General features: G+C 38.9%; 1 protein-coding gene across 1 annotated transcript in view; it reads left to right on the forward strand.

The window, feature by feature from the left end:
- The window catches only part of LIPK (lipase family member K), a 44,410-nt gene extending 32,667 nt beyond the window's left edge, over positions 1-11,743 (forward strand). The window contains exons 7-10 of the mRNA XM_004369907.2: positions 3,172-3,318; positions 5,362-5,433; positions 8,733-8,804; positions 10,883-11,743. Of these exons, the coding sequence (XP_004369964.1) occupies positions 3,172-3,318; positions 5,362-5,433; positions 8,733-8,804; positions 10,883-11,122 (531 nt within the window). The 3' untranslated portion in view covers positions 11,123-11,743. The remainder of the gene's footprint in view (positions 1-3,171; positions 3,319-5,361; positions 5,434-8,732; positions 8,805-10,882) is intronic.
- The last annotated feature ends 10,650 nt before the right edge of the window (positions 11,744-22,393 follow it).

A 22,393-nucleotide genomic window follows, 5' to 3' on the forward strand; every position in this document is an offset into this window, starting at 1 on the left:
ACTGCTGACCTGTTGGTTAGCAACCAAACACTTAACCACTGCGCCACCAGGACCCTGAAGAAAGCAAAAGGTCATTAAAAAGAGAGCAAAGAAAGAAAAGACCAAAATGGATGTCAGAAGAGACTCTGAAACTCACTCTTGAATGCAGAGTAGCTGAAGTGAAGGGAAGAAATGATGAAGTAAAAAAGATGAACAAAAGATTTCAAAGGGCGGCTTGAGAAGAAAAAGTAAAGTATTTATAGTGACATGTGCAAACACCTGGAGTTAGAAAACCAAAAGGGAGGAACATATTCAGTATTTTTCAAGCTGAAAGAACTGAAGAAAAAATTCACGCCTGGAGTTGCAATATTGAAGCATTCTACTGGGAAAATGTTAAACGACACAGGAAGCATCAAAAGAAGATGGAAGGAATAAATAGAGTCACTGTACCAAAGATAATCAGTCGACATTCAGCCATTTCAGGAGGTAGCATATGATCAAGAACTAACAGTACTGAAGGAAGACATTTAGCCTGCACTGAAGGCATTAGTGAAAACCAAGGATCCAGGAATTGATGGAATACCAATTAAGATGTTTCAACAATGGATGCAGCGCTAGAGTTGCTCACTCATCTATCCCAAGAAATTTGGAAGATAGCTACCTGGCCAATCGTCTGGAAGAGATCCATATTTGTGCCCATTCCAAAGAAAGGTGATCCAACAGAATGTAGACATTATTAAACAATATCATTAATATCACAGGCAAATAAAATTTTGCTAAAGATGATTAAAAAATGGTTGCAAAAGTACATCGACAGGGAACTGCCAGAAATTCTAGCTGGATTCAGAAGAGGGCATGGAACAATGGATATCATTGCTGAAGTCAGATGGATCTTGGCTGAAAGCAGAGAATGCCGGAAAGATGTTTACCTGTGTTTTACTGTCTATGCAAAGACATTTGACTGTGTCTATCATAACAAATTACAGATAACATTGAGAAGAATGGGAATCCCATCGCACTTAATCTTGCTCATGAAGAACCTGTACGTAGACCAAGAGGCAGTTGTGAGAACAGAGCAAGGGATACCGTGTGGTTTAAAATCAGGAAAGGTAACTGTCAGTGTGTGTTCTTTCACCAAACTTATCAAATCTGTATGCTGAGCAAATAACCTGAGAAGCTGGACTATATGAAGAAGAACTCGGCATCAGGATTGGAGGAAGACTCATTAACAACCTGCAGTATGCAGATGACACAACCTTGCTTGTTGAAAGCAGAGGACTTGAAGCATTTATTGATGAAGATCAAATACTACAGCCTTCAGTATGGATTGCGCCTCAACATAAAACAAAAATCCTTACAATTGGACCTATCAGCAACAGCATAAGTGGAGAAAAAATTGAAGTTCTCAGAGATTTCATTTTTCTTGGATCCACAATCAATGTCCATGAAAGCAGCAGTCAAGAAATCAAAAGATGTATTGCACTGGGCAAATCTACTGCAAACAACCTCTTTAAGGTATTGAAAAGCAAAGATGTTACTTTGAGGACTAAGGTGTGCCTAACCCAAGCCAGGATGTTTTCAGTCACCTCATATGTATGCGAAAGCTGGACTATGAATAAGGAAGACAGAAGAAGAATTGACGCCTTTGAATTGTGGTGTTGGTGAACAATATTAAATATACCATGGACTGCCAGAAAAACGAATAAGTCTGTCTTGGAAGAAATACAGCCAGACTGCTCCTTGAAAGTGAGAATGCCGAGACTTCGTCTCATGTACTTTGGACATATTATCAGGAGGGACCAGTGCCTAGAGAAGGACATCATGCTTGGTAAGGCAGAGGGTTAGTGAAAAAGAGGAAGACCTTCAACGAGATGGATTGACACAGTGGCTGCAACAATGGGCTCAAACATAGCAATGATTTTGAGAACGGTGCATGACCCGGCAGTGTTTCGTTTGGTTGTACTTAGGGTCGATATGAGTCAGAATGGACTGGATGACACCTAACAACAGCAGCCAAGTAGAGAATTCTTTAAGAATTGAGAAGTATGATTTAAACTAGTGTCACATATTGTAGTCTCTCTTCTCTCTTTTCTTTCTCTGTCTCTCTCTACAGGCAAATATGAAGTCCTGCTATATCCTATATTCCATTCCATTAATATTCCAGGGAATAGCAAATATCCCATTAGATGAAGATTATCTTTGAACATACACATTAACCATTTTTTCAAACCCAGAATTCTACAAACTATACCCAGTAGGAATTTACTGGATCTACTTTACCAATGATAGTGTAAGATATTGTAGTACATTAGTGCAATAATACTAAACACTAATTATTAACATTCTTTAGTTGTTATTGCCAGTTAATAAAGGATTCTAGGAAACAGGCCAGTTTTTATTGTAAATTCATGTTTCCAAAAGTTTTAAGAATTAAAAAATCTCTTTTCCCTTCATATCTAGTTTAAGTGAAGCTAAGCTTATGAAATTCATTACTGTAAAACAAAGCAAGATTGGATTTATATGCACAGGGATTAGATATTAATATATGGTTTGATTTTAAGGATTTTTAAAGTTCAAAAGATAAGTTTAACTTTCTTGAACATTACCTGAAATTCCACCAGTAGAGATTTATTTCTCTGAGTTAAGCTTATTAAATAATTAAGTTATTAATAGATTCTGGAAGAAAGATCATTAAGTCTGCATTCAGTCATTAATTATAATAACAGTTAATGTGTTTAGAATGTTTCCTAGGTGCTAGAAACTGTACTAGGTGCTTTTTAAACATGATCTATTATTTTTACAATAGTCCTACGTAGTAGATATTAATTCTCCCATTTTATAGTTGAGAAAATCCAGGGTAATAGAAATCAAGCTACTTTCCTAAGGTGTAAGAGACACAGTCTAGAATCAAACTGAGGTATGCTTGGCTCCAAAGCCTTACCAGTTTCCTATGGACACTGGTTTCTCAGGGAACCTTCTCAATCATCCCAATTAAAGGTTCTTGAGGAAGAGACATAAAGAGGTGAGTTGGGAGGACCACAAAGACAAAATTTAACAGGTCTCATGGTCTCACCAAGGACCAATAATGAGCAGATGTCAGCTTCTATCCAGTCCTTGTCTGAATTACCACCCATTCTCCACTTTGACATCCAGATCTGTAAGATTTGATGGTGTTTTTAATTGATCTTGCAGGCTTTATTTGGTGATAAGATATTCTACTCTCATTCATGGTTCAACCAGTTCATCGCCACCAAGTTCTGCAACCAGAAGCTGTTCCATCGTATTTGCAGCAACTTCCTATTTACTTTGAGTGGATTTGATCCCAGTAACTTAAACGTGGTAGGTGTAAGTACTCAGGTCCAGGAAGCAATTGTTTCATAGCACAGAGGCGATGAGAGTTCATTATGTATTGCATGCAAACCACATTTGACAGTTTCCTTTTTTGTCTCCTGGAATCACATGAGTATTTTCATGACATCCAGCTAGGGCTGAGGGTGTACTTGCATTAGTAGGAAGATTAAAGGAAAACGCTTTGCCGCTAACAATTCTCACCAACTATTGCTGTTGACCAAGATGCCAGCATTGAAAAGCCATTCATTTGGATTAAGGCTATGGTTTTAAAACTTAGCTGGTTGTGCTTGAGCTCTATCCCAGACCTACTGAAGTAGAATCTCAGAGAATGAGCCCAGACTTTTTTTTTTTAAATCAATTTTCCGTTTCCCTGGGTGATTTGGAAATAGTGATTTTGTGAACCACTTACTTCCTTAACCCAATGGGGTAAAGGGATGGCTTTTCAAAGATAGCTTCAGATTTACTGTTAAAATGCATCCTGAGAGGGATGCATGTTGAGGTTCTTGCCAAATCATATCTAACTTAACTGTGATCCTTTCCTTTCTAAGTTACCAGCAGCTGACCCCAAAGAGTGGGAGAGGGACAGAGAGGTTCCTCTCTGCTTTCCAGATAGAGAGGAGATATGTTTGAAACCAGAGGGAGACAGAGGTGAAGAAAGTCTCCGTTTATCTCACAAAATTACTTCTCAGAGCCTATCTCCCTCTGTCCACTGGAAAATACTGATAACACTTTCCTTGTTTTCAAACAAGATTTGTAAAAGGCTTTTTGTGTAAAGCATGCCTTAGCCACTGCTTTTTCACATTCCTTTTCACTTTCTGTTTACTAGGGAAACTATCCTTGCATATTACTTAGATGGAAGCATATAATGTAGGCAGAATTAAGTTAAAAACACCTTAAAACACACACAAAAGAGGTAATTTTAAAGTACCCTCTTGACCTGACCTAAGAATGTGCTACAGAAAGACTTCATAAAATGAAGCCCTTGAACATGCATTGGGTGCCCTCAGCTGAGCATGGATTCAACATTTATGCAGTCAGATTGCCTTTTGCCTCAACTTTGAAGACTAGTCTATGTACTATTATAGCTCCTGCAAAGGCATGTATTTTAGTGGTGCATAATCAGGGTGCAAGAGTAGCATTGGTGAAACTTTGAAAAAATACATATGCCCAGAACTCAACCTTAGAGATTCTGATTCAGTAGGTTTGGGTGGCTCATTGGTAGGTGTTTTCTTTTAAAGCTCCAAGATGTTTCTTCTGCTCACTTTGGTGGAAAATAATTCACACACATACACAAACACACACACACATATATGTACATATATAATACAGTTCAAAATATTAAAGAATCAATTTTTGATGGATGCAGAAGAACTCTGAAGTTTAATGGAGGTTAAAATACTGGGTGGATTATGTCTTATCAACTTTCAAAGAGCCCTGAGGAATATTTACCACATTCTTTACCAGGAGGAGACATTCAGATCTGTTCTCGCTGTCTTTTGACCCAGGGTTTTCTCCAGTGCCCCTTGGAACTTAACACAGAGTGAAGGAGGATGTCCTGATTCCTCTCCAGATGGGTCACTGGGCTTTTATACCATGACCCCCCTGTATTCTTAGACCTCTCTTAGGTGAGGCCAGAAAGGACAAGTACATTACCTTATGCCTCTGGTTAGCAGGATGTCCTCTGTGGGCTTTACGAAGGCATTATCCAGGGTAAAAGAACAGAGCTGGAGGAGGAGAAAGTTCTTAAAAATGGCCTCCTTTGGTTACTATGTCTTCAGAAAGTATAGTGTTTTTTGCTAAAAACAAAAAAAAAAATTATTAAAATTTCTCTCAAATGTTTACTATTAACCTCTAACCAAAAAACCGAACGCGTTGCCATCAAGCCGATTCCAACTCATAGCCACCCCAGAGGACAGAGTAAAACTGCCCGTAGGGTTTCCAAGGAGTGGCTGATGGATTTGAACTGCCACCTTTTGGTTAGCAGCCATATCATTTGATCTCTAGGTGAGGAATAATCTCTTTATTTTGCAGAGTCGAATGGATGTTTATTTGTCACAGAGCCCCGCAGGAACATCTGTTCAGAACATGCTACACTGGGCCCAGGTACGTGCTTCCTATTTCTGATGTCACATGCTGCGCTGCAGTAAGATCCCCAGGGAGCGCTTCTAGGGAGCTCACAGCAGGACTTTGCAGGCACCTGCCACTGTCAGTTTGATGTTTCTGGAATCTCAACAACTCCTCAAGCTGCAAGGCCTCCCTTTCCTTAGGATCAAGATTTTAATTCTCATTAAAAACTAAAGCAATTTCTGTTGAGCCTATTTGGACTCACGGCAACCCCGTGTGTGTCAGAGTAGAAATGTGCTCCATAGGTTTTCCAGTGGCTGATTTTTCAGAAGTAGATCACCAGGACTTTCTCCCCAGGTATCTCTGGGTGGGCTCAAACCTCCAACATTTCTGTTAGAAGCCAAGAGTGCATTAGTCCCCTCTATTCTCCATGTCTTCAGTGTCTGGGCTTTGAATCTGGTCCCCAGATATTCTGCCTGTGTTCTCATACTTAGATTACTCCAAACTGCCTTTTCAAGAAAAGGATTGTATTTCTTCTTTGGGGAAATTGTCAGCTCTAATAGAACTTTATAAATGTTACAGCCTATTCCGGAAAGGTCTGCTCATCCTCCAATTGGCATGTATGACATTTTAGAGTGTGGAGAATAATACTTTATTCATTAAAGCTGAAAATTAAATGTTGGTGAGGGATTTAAATAGATTAACATCTGATGTTTATAACCTGAGTTTAAACTTTATTTGTTTTACTATTTTAACTCAATATTCGGCAAGCTCAGAGATAAGTCAAATTCAATTGCTATGGTTTTCTGAACGTGTGTGCGTGTGCGTGTGTGTAACCTTCATCTATATTCTTGGCCGGTGGCTTTAGTCTCAAAGACTTTTGAAAAGAGATTTGGAAGGTGGGTAAAATATACGTGATTCTTGTGTGTGTGTGTGTGTGTGTGTGCATGTGTGTGTGTGCGAGTGTGTGCATGTGTGTGTGCGTGTGTGCGTGTGTGTGCACGTGTGTGTGCATGTGTGTGCGTGTGTGTGTGCATGTGTGTGTCCACGTGTGTATGTGTGTGTGTGTGCGCGTATGTGTGTGTGTGTGTGGAGAGAGAGAGAGAGGTTTTCCCAAAGGTTTACTATACCTGGGATTCCTAGGAATTTGCATTTTAAATTAAGCCCTAAGAAATTTGTTTCCTCTTTAAAGTTGAGAATCACTGCTATAGATTTTAGAGAAAAAGTTCTCTCTAGCCTGAAACAGGTGTAGCTTGAAATACTAGTTGAGGATTTCTTAAATACTTTGGAGAGTTCCACCTTCAGGAAGCAGCCTTCACATTCCTTTAGGAGGAAAGATGTTCAGCACACAGAGCCTCCTACTGGTAGGGAGACAGATAAACCTTCTAATGCGCATGGCTTCCCAGGTGTACCGTATCAACTGACATTTATTGAGCACTTACTATGTGTTCTTCGTGATGTTCTCATACATGATTTTATTCCATCTCACTGAATTCTCATAACAATTTTTCAGTGAAGCCATTGATATCCCTACTCTAGAAATGTCATAGCCAATCCCTTACACGATTCCCATCTGACTTCTCTTAAGGAGAACTCATCTCCTTTGACAGGAAGTTCCCTTCAGTATAGAAATAAGTAGGGGATATAAAATATTTCATCATGAATTATGTTGACAGCTAAAGCAAGGATGATGATAATGGCAGTAATATTTAGTTAAAAGAGCCAGTTGTTGATCGTTACCAGGCAGTACATGTTTATCCTATGCATTACTCTATTTAATCTTCCAACCTTGTGAGATAAATATCGCTAGCATTCTCATTTCACTTCTCTAAACTTGTTTCCCCATCTGTGAAATGAGAATCATAATAATGTTTATCCCATTGCCCTGGATCACAGATGCAGTGCTGGTTAAGCTTAAATTCAAACCCAGGTCTGTTTGAGGTTAGAAGCCAAGCTTTTACTAGGACATTCTACTACCTTCCATTGCTGAAAATCTGCAGAATTCAAATAGCAGCCCACTGCTGCCCCTATAAATACAAAATCATGGTGGAAATAATGTTTAACTAAAAACTGAGATCAAATCAATAAATGTGGGGGGAAAAAAAAAAGAGTCAAGCTAAGAAAAGACCCCTTAGAGTACTCTGGGAATAATTTAATGAAGAGCTTAAAGTAAATGTGACAACTGTCTACCTCCTGAATTCAGTATGGATGACAAATGGAAGAAAAAGGAAACCCAAGGTATATTACTTGTAACACACAGCGACCCTGTAGGACAGAGTAGACTGCCCCATAGGGTTTCTAATGCTGTAATCATTATGGAAGCAGACTGCCACATCTTTATCCCACAGAGCGGCTGGTGGGTTCAAACTTCTGGCCTTTTGGTTAGCAGCCGAGTGCTTAACCACTCGGTGGACTCGGTGGCAATGGGTTAAGGTGCATTAATTTTTCTCTTCTAATATCTGAAGTCTGGAAATCAAAATGCATAAATGGTCATGTCTGGTGTCCCAGTGACTCAATGTCGTGGCTCAGCAGACAGTAGGCAGACAGCAACCCCACACCTCACAGAAAGCTCTAACGGGGCTCTGAGAGTAAGCATATTTCTTAATAGTAATAAATATGCTTAAGAATAAGGAAGACAGTGATAATACCCTGCACTTAGTCTCCGGCTGGTACAACAGTTAATGCATTGGCTGCTAACCAAAAGGTTGGAGGTTCGAGTCCACCCAGAGGCACCTGTCAATTTGCTCCTGAAAAATCAGCCTTTGAAAACTCTATGGAGCACAGTTATACTCTGGCACGCGGGGTCACCATGAATTGGAATTGACTTGACGGCAAATGGTTTGGTTTTTTGGAGTAATACCCTAGAACTCCTGATAAGGATAATAAGATATAAAGTTGTTTAATATTAATAGCAGTAATTTTTTAAATGTAGGAAATGCATAGCTGGTGCCTTTAAAAAAAATTATAAGAATTCCTGGAGCCAAGATATTCAAGAACCAATTAATTGAGCGTTCGTGTTTAAATTTCTAATTAAACTAAACATTTGAAAATATCCCTGCCCAAGGATTTTCATTAGGAAGGCCACCAGAGCTCCTACGAAGGTACAGAGAGAAGTAAAAGATTATATCTGTAACACATCAAGTCAGTTCTGTCGATCAGTTCAAATTTTTATCATTTTTTATTTTTTAACTTATTAATGTATTTTTAATTTTTAACTCATGTGCCTACGTAGTGAGACATATGTGAATCTCCTTTGTATATTTCTTGTTTACTGTCTTTAAATGAACACTGTTTTCTTGTATCACTTAAACATGTTTATTATTTTTATTTTACTTAAGGCTGTTAATTCTGGTCAGTTCCAAGCTTTTGACTGGGGAAACCCAAATCAGAACAAGATGCACTTCAATCAGGTACAATATAATAATAATACTAATAATCAGTTGTATACTGCAAATGAACTAATAAAAACAGTATCCACTTACTGATTACCTACTAGGTCCTATTCACTATGCAGATATTTTATACACATCAGATGCTGCTTATTGGATTCTTACCATGTGCCATACTATTATTTCTGATCCTCATAATGACTTGGCAAGGTAAATATTATCCCATTTTCCAGAGGCTCAGAGAGGTTAGGTAAATTGCCAGTCATTTATGCTAGTAAAGAAACCTGACCCAGGATTTCTTAGATCTAAAGTCTATCCTTTTATTACACACCTATTGCGTCTCAAAAAATAGCCTCAGCACTTAATTTAGAACATATTTTGAAGAGAGAATTAAAGATACATAATCTTTATTTCTAAAGTATATTCTATGACTTCTTATCCATCTCTAACAAAGGGAATGCTGTCATCATTCTTTGAGATATCATTTACTATCCATTTTTGAAAAAACAATATATAGATTATTAAAGATATACCAGAGAGAAATCACCTAAGAAATAAACAGTAATATCTGCCAGAAAATGGTGTGTCAAGACATATCTTGACATAATCTGAAAATTTTTGGAAAAATATATAATCAAGGGAAATGCGTGTTACTAGTGTCACTGTTATTTTTTCCAGCATAGAAGCAAATCCAATGATTTTGGCTTCTTGCTGATAGACTGAGCTCAAATTGAGCAAGTGATCATCAAAGATGTGCTTTTTATAAATCAGGGATGTGGAGATTTGGGAATTTTTTTTTAATGTTATTTCTTGAAATTTTTTTAAATGATAATTTTAGTGACAACTCAATAACTGCAATAATTAAACTTTTTTACTTTGACAGGAGTGAAAATTTTTTTTTCTCCTAAGCTGCTATTATTATGTGTACACACACACACACACACACACACACACACACTATGTCAAAGTATTATTTACTCCTGTTATTAACCAATCTCTGTCCTAGAAAGTCTACACAATTGCTTTAGGAGAAACTTTTATTTTATTATTTTTTTAAATAATGTTTTATTTTGAGTTTTGGTGGAAGTTTACACAGCAAGTTAGTTTCCTGTCTGAGAATTTCCACACAAATTGTTCAGTGACATTAGTTGCATTTATCACAATGTGTCAACATTCTCTATAACTGTGTTCAGTTTGTTCCCTTTGAGGTACTCTAGTTTCCCTGCCCCCTTATCTTCTCATCTTTCTTTTTGAGTAATTGTTAACCTTCTGGTCTCATACTGATGGTTTTTAAGTAGGGCACCTATCTTAGGGGTAATATCCTTTATTTTACGTGCCACTTACACTATTTCGCTAAAAGGTGATCTCAGGGGATAGGCTCAGTTCTAGGTTTAAAGAGTGTCTTAGGGCAATCGTCTCAGGGAGTCCTCTGTTCTCTACAGTTCCTCTCTTCTCAAACTGTTTCAGTTTGTCTGCTTTTTTTTTTTTTTTTAAATAAGAACTTGAGTTCTGCTCCATATTTTAGGAGAAGATTTTTAGATGACCATTACCCTGTAAGACTCAGATATCTGCTTGGATAAGAGCTGGGTCATAGGTATTAACTTTAACACTATGCTCACATATTCAATAAAAATCATGACTACATGGTGATTCAGGTTCAGGTTCAAAAAACGTGACTAACTAAGAAAAACCCGAAACAATACTGACAGTGAACTATATGCATGCTTAAAAACCACGAAGGTTTCCTTCAACTACAATTAATGACACCAACTTTTGACTGAAGAGGACACACATCTAGTAAAAGTAGTACTAGAAAGATGGTCCTCCAGGGAAATAAGACACTCCTTCCTCTAGAATCTTTTCTTATTCCCTCAAAGTACAAGTTAGTAATATAATGGCTGTCCTTATTATTCACAATTCATATATTGCACAAAAGTACTTTCAATTTTCTTAATATTTCAATGATTTTATATAAGTTTATCTTAATTGCACACTTTTAGCTTTGAAGAACTTGCTAAAGAGCTGAAAGTTAATATTATTTCTTTAATGTGGTTTTCTGTAAAAACTTTTTTTTCCTCTATCTCTTCAACTGCATTTAGCTTACACCTCCCTTATACAACGTTACTAAGATGGAAGTTCCAACAGCAGTGTGGAATGGTGGACAGGACCTTGTGGCTGATCCCAAGGATGTTCAGAATTTACTTCCTAAAATTTCCAACCTTATTTATTACAAGTGGATTCCACACTACAATCATGTGGATTTTTACCTTGGAAAGGATGCACCGAAGGAAATTTACCAAGACCTAATTAGCTTGATGGAACAATGTTTGCAAAATTAAATACACAATGTGACGGACAGACTCTAAGGTGACTCCAGTGATTCTCACTCCCTGGTGTTCACACATCTGTGTAATCTCTCTCCCCTTGACTATGGATGGGACCTGTGACTTGCTTCTAACCAATAGAATTGGCAAAGGTGAGGGAATGTCACACCCCAACTACCTTATATTATATAGGAATCTGTCTTAGCAGACTGTTAACAAGAGATTCTCTTTGTTGGCTTGATGAGGTAAACAACCATGTTGAAGGAGCTCACGTGGCAAGCAACTGTGCGCAGCCCCAAGGACCTGAGGGTGGCCTCCAGCTAACAGTCAGCAAGAAGCTCAGCCTTCAGTCATACAGCCACAGTGATATGAATTCTGCCCAAGACCTGAATGATCTTGGAAGTTTATTCTTCCTTAGCTGAGCCTCCGCTTGAGAACACAGTCTGCTAACACTTTCACTGCAGCCTGGTGGGACCCTGAGCAGAGAGCCTAGCTAAGCCTGCCTGGACTCCTGACCCACAAAAACAGTGAGCTTATAAATATGTGTCATTTTAAGCCACTAAATCCATGGTAATTTGTTACCAGCAATAGTAAACAACGTGACCTAAAACCAAACCCATTGCGGTTCAGTCAACTCCAACTCAGTGACCTTATAGGGCAGAATAGAACTGCCTTATAGGGTTTCCAAGGCTGCAATTTTTACAGGAGCAGATTGCCAGGTCTTTTCTCCCTCAGAACAGCTAGTGGGTTCGAACTGCCAACATTTCGGTTAGCAGCCCGGTGCCTAACCACTGCATCACTAGGGCTCCTTAGTAAACAACTACTGTTACTAAATATCATGGTTTTGTTTTTTTTTTTTTCCTTTGGCTAAGAGCTTGAGAGGAGTACCTGGCTGGTACAAACCATGTAGCGCTCGACCACCAGTCGAAACGTTGGCAGTTCAAACCCACCCAGAGGCACCTTGGAAGACAGGACTGGTGATCTGCTTCCAAAAGTTCACAGCCTTGAAAACCCAATCGAGTGCGGTTTTAATTTGCAACACATGGAGTCACCATGAGTCAGAATTGACTCGATGGTAACTAACAACAAGAGATTGAGAGACCTTGTTCTTTACCACTCTCTGCTGATGTTGATCACATTTTCAGAATAAACTCAGGGCAAGTCAGTGGTATTTAAACATTTTGCTCACCTACCCCTTAATGAATTTTGAGCTACACTCTCACACAAGTTAAAGTGACTTTTTTTTCAGCATATATTTAAATAGTTGCAAAGAATAAAGTTTCTGATGTATTATGAATAAAAAAAAGAACCAAACCCGTTGCGGTTGAGTCAATTCTGACTCATGGCAACCCTATAGGACAGAGTAGAACTGCCCCACAGGGTTTCGAAGGGGCTGCTGGTGGATTCGAACTGTTGACTTTTTGGTTAGCAGCTGAGCTCGTAACCACTGCACCACCAGGGCTGACATTATAAATAAAATGATTGCATCTCTCTTTAAACATGTTGAATAAAATCTAAATAGCATAGTGATGTGAAGTTCACAGTCATACATGTAAGAAATATGTGAAAAACACTTATTTATGAATCAGATATTTTAATTGTCTCACTTGCACTCATATTTTCCTTGAAATTCTCCATAGAGTGGTCCTAGTGTATTTTTATGATCAAAGGTCTTATATTAGTCCCCGCAGCATACTTCTCTGTAACAAAAAATATAAATAAATTGGAATATTGATATACATACCTTTATTAATACCATAGCACTCTAAACTTAAATTTTTCTTCATATTTAAGTTACCACTATAATAAATATTGGTATACAATATAAAAAACAACACAAACATTAACTTTAATAAATAGTTTTAAAACATGATATTAAAAATTTTACTGGAAATACCCCTCTTAGTGATATGTTTGGGGGATTTTTTTTTTCAATTAGCTCATATGTCCACAAATGAATGTAACTTATTGCTAGAGCGAAATAGGGATTAGCATCAATTCTACCTCTATTTTTCTTTTGGTTTCACATAAATAAGTAGTTCTGACTGGAAGAATATTTGATATAAATTTTTAACTCCTTATGAGTTATTGCTAAAAATTATTTTTAATGATCTACTATTAAGAGAAGGAGTCCTGGTGGCACAGGGGCTTGGCTGCTAATTGAGAGGTTTGAACCCATCAACCTCTGTAGGAGAAAGATGTGGCAGCCCCCTTCCATAAATATTATAGCCTTGGAAACTTTATGGGGCAGTTCTACTCTGCTCTTTAGTGTTGCTATGAGTTGGAATCAACGACAATGGGTTTGGTTTTTGGTTTGGACTAGTTAAGAACCAATTAAGAATTTTTTTTTTTTTTTTTTTTGGTCAGGCAGTTACCTGCAGAGCAGTTTGATTGTTTTGAGGCTTGTTTTTCATCTCTTTAAGGACTGATCTGGAGTCACCACTGCTCCCAGGAAGTATTGCCTTACTATTGAAGCATGAACCTTCTGAGGCTTCTATTGAATTCCTCAGAAAGGTGTTCAGAAAGATCTTTCCATGCTGGCTGGTGGAAACTCAGATTAGTCATTTGTACTATGTGCACTCTAGAAATTGTTTTTCTTATAGTTCCCTGGTAATTTTTCTTTCTCTGGAAGTTTTACTTTGTTCAGTCTTGTGGAATTTTATCCTTTATTCCAGCAAGGGTTACATCATTAATAATCTTCTAATACATATCTCTCATTCTCATCCACAAGATTGTCCCACTCTGTTTACCCTACACTGAATGGAGCTTAATTAAAACTTAAGTCACAGTATTGCATTTCTCAATCAAGTAGGATCGTCTTATTTTTATTGATATATCCTAAAAAGATTTGTTTCTGATTTATAATTTAGTTTTAGTAGGAATCTCAAGATACATCACCATCACTAACAGAAATCATATCAATTTAATATTTTTAGTTTGATTTTACTATACATGTCCAGATATCTGAGCACTGGAAGCTTCTAGAGAGGAGAAAACTTAAACATTGAATCATTTTTCAATTCTACCATAAGCATACTTTGCATAGGATTTGGGAAGTCAGATACTTCCTTAGTGATGCCTCCCTTGAAAATAGGAACTAGATAAGGATGCCCTTTATCACCACTCCTATTCAACTTTGTGCTGGAAGGCCTAGCTAGAGCAATTAGGTAAGAGAAGGAAATAAAGGGCATTAAATTGGCAAGGAAGAAGTAAAACTGTCTCTATTCACAAATGATATGATCCTGTACATAGACAATCCCAAAGAATCCACAAGAAAGCTACTGGAACGAATAGAAGGATTCAGCAAAGTAGTAGGATACAACATCAGCATACAAAAATCAGTCAGATTCCTCTACACCAACAAACAGAACTTTGAACAGGAAATCAGGGAAACAGTACCATTTACAATAGCCTCTCAAAAATAAAATACTTAGGAATAAATTTGACCAGGGGTATAAAAGACATATACAAAGCAAAATACATAACGCAATTGTGAGAAACCAAAAAAGACCTACATAAATAGGAAAACATACCATGTTCGTGGATAGGAAGACTTAACATTGTGAAAATGTCAATATTACCCAAAGCGATCTATAGATATAGTGCAATCCTGATCCAAATTCCAACTGTATCTTTAACAAGGAGGAAAAACTAATCACAAACTTTATATGGAAAGGAAAGAGGACACAAGTAAGTAAAACATTATTGAAGAAGAAGAACAAAACAAGAGGCCTCACACTTCTTGATCTCAGAATCCACTACACAGCCATGGTAGACAAAACAATCTGGTAATGGCACAATGACAGACAACTAGACCAGTGAGACAGAACTGAGAATCCAGAAGTAAATCCATCCACCTGTGGACAGCTGATCTTCAACAAAGGGCCAAAGTCCATCAAATGGGGAAGAGAAAAATCTCTTTAATAAATGGTGCTGGCAAAATTGGATATCTATGTGTAGAAAAATGAAACAGGACTCATAACTTACACTATACACAAAAACTAACTCAAATGGGTCAAAGACCTAAGTATAAAACCTACAACTATAAAGACCATGGAAGAAAAAATAGGGACAACCCTAGGGGCTCTGACACATGGCATAAATAGTATGCCAACCATAACTAAAAATGCACAAACAGCAGAAGATAAACCAGATGAACAGAACCTTCTAAAAATTAACCACTTATGCTCATCAAAAGACTTCTCCAAAAGAATAAAAAGAGACGCTATGGACTGGGGAAAAAAATTTTGGCTACAAAATATCTGATGAGGGGGTTAATCTCTAAAATTTATAGAAAACTTCAACACCTCAACAACAAAATCAAACAAACAACCCAGTTGAAAAAATGGACAAAGGGCATGAACAGACACTTCTCCAAAGAAGACATTCAGGCAGCTAACAAACACATGAAGAAATGTGCACGATCATTAGCCATTAGAGAGCTTCAAATCAAAACTACAATGAGATACCATCTCATTCTAACATTACTGGCACTAATCAAATGCTGGAGAGGTTGTGGGGTGATTGGAACTCTCATACACTGCTGGTGGGAATGTAAAATGGCATAACCACTAAGGAAAATGATATGGCGCTTCCTTAAAAAGCTAGAAATAGAAATACCATATGATCCAGCAATCTTACTCCTGGGTATATATCCTGGAGAAATAAGAATCGTCAAATGAATAGACATATACACATCCATATTCACTGCAGCATTATTCACAACAAAGGATGAAAACAACCTAAGTGCCTATCAACAGACTAACGGATAAACAGACTGTGGTACATACACACAATGGAATACTATGGAAAGATAAAGAATAATGGCAGATCTGAAAATCATCTCACAACATGCATGAATTTGGAGGATATTAAGTTGAGTGAAATAATCCAATCACAAAAGGGCAAATATTGTATGAGACCACTATTATAAAAAAACAAGAAAAGGTTTACACACAGAAAAAAAAAATTTTATTGATAGTTACCAGGGAATCTAATTACTAAATAGATTGAAGACATGTGTTAATATTGGTAAAGGGAAAGGCAATACACTATACAGGGGAAGTCAGCACAACATAATAAAGGCAAAGAAAGACACTGAGAGGAACACAAGAACAAAGGGCAACTACAGCAATTACTATAACATAGACGATCCTGCAACAACAGTATTAACAAACAATAATTTACAAAGGGATACACAGGTAAATAAGTATGTTAAAGAGGTGTGGGAGGATGTAAGGGAGCATACCCACCTGCAGATATAGTCTATGTTGTGGTTATTTCTACATACATACTTGTAGATGTTGCATGTATATTAATATAGACAATAGAACACACAAGTGGCACAGTCATGGAAACTTCTTATGCATAGTCAAACACCTCCTGGGATGAAGACAGTAGACTTGAAGGCTAAGTACCATAGATTCAGGGGACATCTATGTCAATTGGCGTAGCATAGTGCATTAAAACAATGTTCTACATCTTACTTCGGTGAGTAGCATCTGAGGTCTTAAAATCTTGTGAGCGGCCATCTAAGATACAGCTAGTGGTCTCCTCCCGTCCAGAGTAAAGGCGAGTGAAGAAAACCAAATACTCAAGGGAGTGATTAGTCCAAAGGATTAATGGACCATATACACCACAGCCTACACAACCCCAGGATCAGAACTAGATGGTGCCCAGCTACCACTACCGACAGCTCTGACCAGGAGCACAGTAGAGGATCCCAGACAGAGCTGGAGAAAAATGTAGAACAAAAAATAAAATTCATAAAACAAACCAGACTTACTGGCCTGCTAGAGACTGGAGGAAGCCCCGAGACTATAGCCCTAAGACACCCCTATGACTTGGAACTGTTGCCATTCCCGGAAACCACCTTCCAGCCAAGCAATAGACAGACTTATAAAATAAACAATAACACCTGAAAAGAATGTGCTCCGTAGAACAAACAATTGTATGAGACCAGAAGGGCAACATTTGCCCAAAAGCAAAGATGAGAAGACAGGAAGGAGTAGGAAAACCAGACAAAAGGAAACAGGGAACCCAGGGAGGAAGTGGGGAGAATGTTGACACAGTGTGGGGATTGCAACCAATGTCATGGAACACTTCGTCTACAATTTGTTGAATGGGAAACTAATTTGCTCTGTAAACTTTCACCTAAACCACAATAAAATATTTTTAAAAAGAAAGAGAAAATAATTCGCAGCAAGTCTGTGTCTTGGACCTAGAGTTATCTGAATCCAATTGCCAGACTCTGAATATTCCCTTGTGCTATCCTCCTGAAGGTATAGATGAGGAAGCCCAGAACAGATCATGCTAGACAGGGAAGCTCAGTCAGAGAAGCACGCACCGGTTAGAGAATTCTTGGGGGTCTGTACAGGAAGGGAGGCAAGAATTTAGGACACATTTTAAGTGAACTGAGAGGCTAAAACAAAGTCAATGTCAAAAGAGCTAGAGAGAGGGAGTGGCTGAACCAGCAGCAGAGGCAGAGAAGGAAATAGGCCAGACCAGGACAGAATAGGCGTGTATGTGGTGGCTATGTAAAACAGGCTACCCACGTTCTGAGTTAAAACCAGGGTGGCAGAGAACAGGGTCAGGTCTGCCAGCCTAGTTGGTCTCCATCTGACTGAACTCTGTTGACAGATGTGTCACAATGGCTTCTCCATCGCCACAACACCCGAAGACAGCAGCCTACTTGACCCTACCCAGTGTAATTCCTCTCAGAGAAGCCCTGCCCTGCATTGTTGGAGAATTACCCAAGCCCCGAGGAAATTACCCAGGTGTAGTACTTTCAGTGTTTGTTGCAACTGTTGTGTCTTGCTCACCAGTATGACATTCAATGGATATACTCGGTTTAGAACAATTAATCAGTTCTCTGGAAGCCCGTGCTCTTGGGGACGTCATGAGTACTACCTACGGTTATAAAGATTATCAACAAATGATCTATTTCTACAGCACTTTGAATTTTTTTCAAAGTACTTCTTCACAGGTATGATTGCATTTCCTTTTTATTGGTTGAGAGGTAGCATAGGATTGATAGGGAAAGAATGCTCATGTTAGCATTGGACAACAGGAGTTCCTGAAGTAGCCCCACTACTTACTAGCTGCATGGTCCTGGAAAAGACTTTTATCATTTATTTTAGCGATTTCTTTTTCTACAAAAGGGAGAGATTATTCCATAGGCTGTCGTTCTATGACTCCAAAGATCACAGACGTATATGAATGTTTATTTGTATGGCACAGTGGTTAAACATGATCCTGAAGTAAATTATTTAGGTTTGATTTCTGTCCATTTTTTAATTATCTTTATACCAATAGGCAAATTATTTAACCACTCTGTGATGGTTAAGATTGTGTGTCAGCTTGGCTGGGCCACGATTCTCCGTGTTTTAATGTAATCAGCTTGGGGGTGTGGCCCGAATCTGTATACAAACAGACATTCTGGCTTGTTGCTCTCTCTGGATCCCGCGACTGCTTCCTGTCATCTCATCTCCCGTTCTTGGGACTTGAGCTGTCAGCTTATCTGCCGAACCTGGGATTTGTCGATCTGCACAGCCTGTGAGTGGGAGCCCTGCTCTCCGACCTTCCGATCTTGGGCTTGCCAGCTTCTGCAGCTGTGTGACTTGGGAGAGACCTCTACCCTGATCCATGGACTTGGGACGTTCTAGCCTCTACAATCGTGTGAGCTGTTTCCTTGATATAATCTCTCTATATATATACATTTATACACCTTACTGGTTTTGCCTCTCTAGAGAACCCAGCCTAAGACACACTCTAACCTGCATTTTCCCCATCTGTGCCTGTATGATTAGATTCTATTGTGAGATAATGCATTAAAAGCGTTAGCACAATGCCAGTAACGTGTTGTTGTTAGGTTGTTAGGTGCTGCCGAGTCAGTTCCAACTCACAGCGACCCTACAGGTCAGAGTAGAACTGCCCCACAGGGCTTCCAAGGAGCAGCTGGTGGATTTGAACTGCCGACCTTTTGGTTACCAGCTGAGCTCTTAACCACTATGCCACCAGGGCTCCACCAGCAACACAGATAGGGCTTAATAATAGTTATTACCTAAAAAGTGCTACTGGTAGTTCAATAGTAGAATTCTTACCTTCTGTGCAGGAAAAAAGGGTTCAATTCCTGGTCAATGCACCTTTTTCCCAGCCACTATCTGCCTGTAAGTGGAGGCCTGCGTGTTGCTATGACGCTGAACAGGTTTCAGTAAAGCTTCCAGATTAAGATGGATTAAGAAGAAAGACCTGTCATTCTACTTCTGAAAATCAGTCAGTGAAAAAAAACCCTGTGGGTTACAGCAGTCTGATCTGCAACCAATCATGGGGACGATGCAGACCAGGCAACATTTCTATTGTGCAAGGGGTCACCATGAGTCAGGGCCTAATCAGTGGCAGCTAACAACAACAACATGTAAAGGTAACAGCTTATTTTTAATCCTATACGGATAGATAGAATTCTTAATTTGTGTACGAATAACGTATACTCAACAAATCAAAACAGATGAAGTGACATCTAAACTCAAATATTATCAAAAGACCTATTTCTTGCCCTCTTGAGACTTAAATAAATTTTATCCTAGTAGTATTAGTTTAAATAATCTCTACCTATTATTTTTAAGCATTTAGTATTTGCCAGGTACCATGCTAAGTGCTTTCCATGCATTTATCTCATGTGATTCTCATAATGGCCCTGAAAGCAGACTCTACTATTTCCTCCATCTTACAGATGAGAGAAGTGGACATCTGGAAAGTTAGCAACTTCCTGAATGGTGAAGCCAGGGTATGAACCAAAATCTGCCTCATTACAGAGATCAGTACTCTTAACCATGATGCTATACTGTCCCTCACAGTGTGATATTGCCAGCATAGCAGTATCTGTTAATCAATTATTCTCCATTTATTCACACAATCAATTAAATAATCTCTAATATTTTACCTGATGCTGTGCTGTCTGCTCTGGGGGAAGATTTAAAAAAAAAAAAAAGTTGCTATTGAGTCGATTCCGACTCATGGCAACCCCATGTGTGTAAGACTAGAGCTGTGCTCCGTAAAGTTTTTAATAGCTGATTTTTCAGGAGTAGACCTCCAGGACTTTCTTCCTAGGTATCTCTGAGTGAACTCAAACCACCAACCTTTCGGTTAGCAGTGAGTGTGTAAGGATCAAATCCTTCCGACAAGTGAGGTGGCCATGGTTTTCTTCTCTCCTCTCTCTGCTGGGATCTTTAGGCCTCAGAACAAACTACCACCCCCACTGAGGCCTGATGTTTGTAAGCAAGATTAAAAACACACAATTCTGGGCTAACTTCAGGAAGTCAGGAGGGCGTGATGCAGTAGGATATTTTTTAGCAGGGTTAAAAGATACAACTAGCCACTCAGGCTAGTGATAAAAAATAGCTGGGAGAGGAAGTTTTCTTAGTCTTCTCAGCCATGGTGCAGGTGGGGCACACATAGCACGAGCTTACAGTCCACCTAAGTAGACCTACCTGGCCGGGGGAAATCAGCAGTAGGTAAGATCCCATTTAAGCCCCTCACCCATGGCACAAAGTGGGGTGTGCAAGGAAAAGTTGTCATCTCTGCCCAGATAGCTTTTAAGGGGAGACTTCTCATTATGGAACTTTTCCACTTATATGCTATCTGATTCTTGTAAGTAATAAAAGCTACTTCCCATATGCTAATGTGTGTTCAGGCTCTGATAGGAAGGATGTGATGTTTATGGAGTAATTCATGCTAGTTATTGGAGAACTTTTTCTAATGGCCCCTTGGCTATTTACAAATTGGGTACAGCCTGTGAGCACCACGCAGACTTGGAGTGTTGTCTTACAGTTATGGCGTGGTCGAGCAGGACGTGTTGTCCTAACAGAGCACCTTAACCATTTGCACCACACAGGGACACCCTGACTGAAGAAGATGAAGAGTATTGAGTGTGTGTTGTGGGGGCAGTTAGTATTTATTGAGTTCCTGCTCTGTGCTAAGTACTGTACAAGACACATGGTGCCCACATTATCTCATATTTTCCTCTCAGTGGCTTATGAGTTTGATAGTGTTGTTGTTGTTAGGTGTCATTGAGTCAGTTCTGACTCATAGCAACTCTATCAACAATAGAAGGAAACACTGCCCAGTCCTGTGCCATCCTCACAATCATTGCTATGTTTGAGCCCATTGTTGCAGCCACTGTGTTGATCCATCTTATCAAGGGTCTTTCTCTTTTTTGCTGACCCCCTACCTTACCAAGCATGACTTCCTTCTCCAGGGACTGGTCCCTCCTGATAACTTGTCCAAAATACATGAGATGAAGTCTGATCATCCTCACTACCAAGGAGCAATCTGGCTGTATTTCTTTCAAGACAGACTTGTTCGTTCTTCTGGCAGTCCATGGCATATTCAATATTCTTCGCCAACACTGTAATTCAAAGGCATCAAATCTTCTTCGGTCTTCCTCATTCATTGTCCAGCTTTCTGAAGCATATGAGGTGATTGAAAATATCATGGCTTAGGTCAGGTGTGCCTCAGTCCTCAAAGTAACATCTTTGGTTTTCAACACTTTAAGGAGGTCTTTTGCAGCAGATTTGCCCAAGGCAATGTGTCATTTGATTTCTTGACTGCTGCTTCCAAGGGAGTTGATTGTGGATCCAAGTAAAATGAAATCCTTGACAACTTCAATATTTTCTCCATTTATCATGATGTGGCTTATTGGTCTAGTTGTGAGGATTGTTGTTTTCTCTATGTTGAGGTGTAATCCATACTGAAGGCTGCTGTCTTTGATCTTCATCAGTAAGTGCTTCAAGTCTTCTTCACTTTCAGCAAGCAAGGTTATGTCATCTGCTTTTTGCAGGTTGTTAATGAGTCTTCCACCAATCCTGATGCCCCATTCTTCTTCATATAGTCCAGCTTCTTGGATTATTTGCTCAGCATACAGATTGATTACTATGGTGAAAGGATACAACCCCAGAGCACACATTTCCTGATTTTAAACCACCCAGTATTCCCTTGTTCTGTTCAAACAACTGCCTCCTTTCCAATGTACAGGTTCCTCATGAGCACAATTAAGTGTTCTGGAATTCCCATTCTTTGCAATGTTCCCATAATTTGTTATGATCCACACAGTCGAATGTCTTTGCATAGTCAATAAAACACAGGTAAACATCTTTCTGGTATTCTCTGCTTTCAGCCAATATCCATCTTACATCAGCAATGATATACCTAGTTTCATGACTTCTTCTGAATCTGGCTTCAATTTCTGGTAGTTCCCTGCTGATGTACTGCTGCAACCATTTTTTAATG

The sequence above is a fragment of the Trichechus manatus genome, unplaced genomic scaffold (genome assembly GCF_000243295.1).
Source record: "Trichechus manatus latirostris isolate Lorelei unplaced genomic scaffold, TriManLat1.0 scaffold00007, whole genome shotgun sequence".
Lineage (NCBI taxonomy): Eukaryota > Metazoa > Chordata > Mammalia > Sirenia > Trichechidae > Trichechus > Trichechus manatus.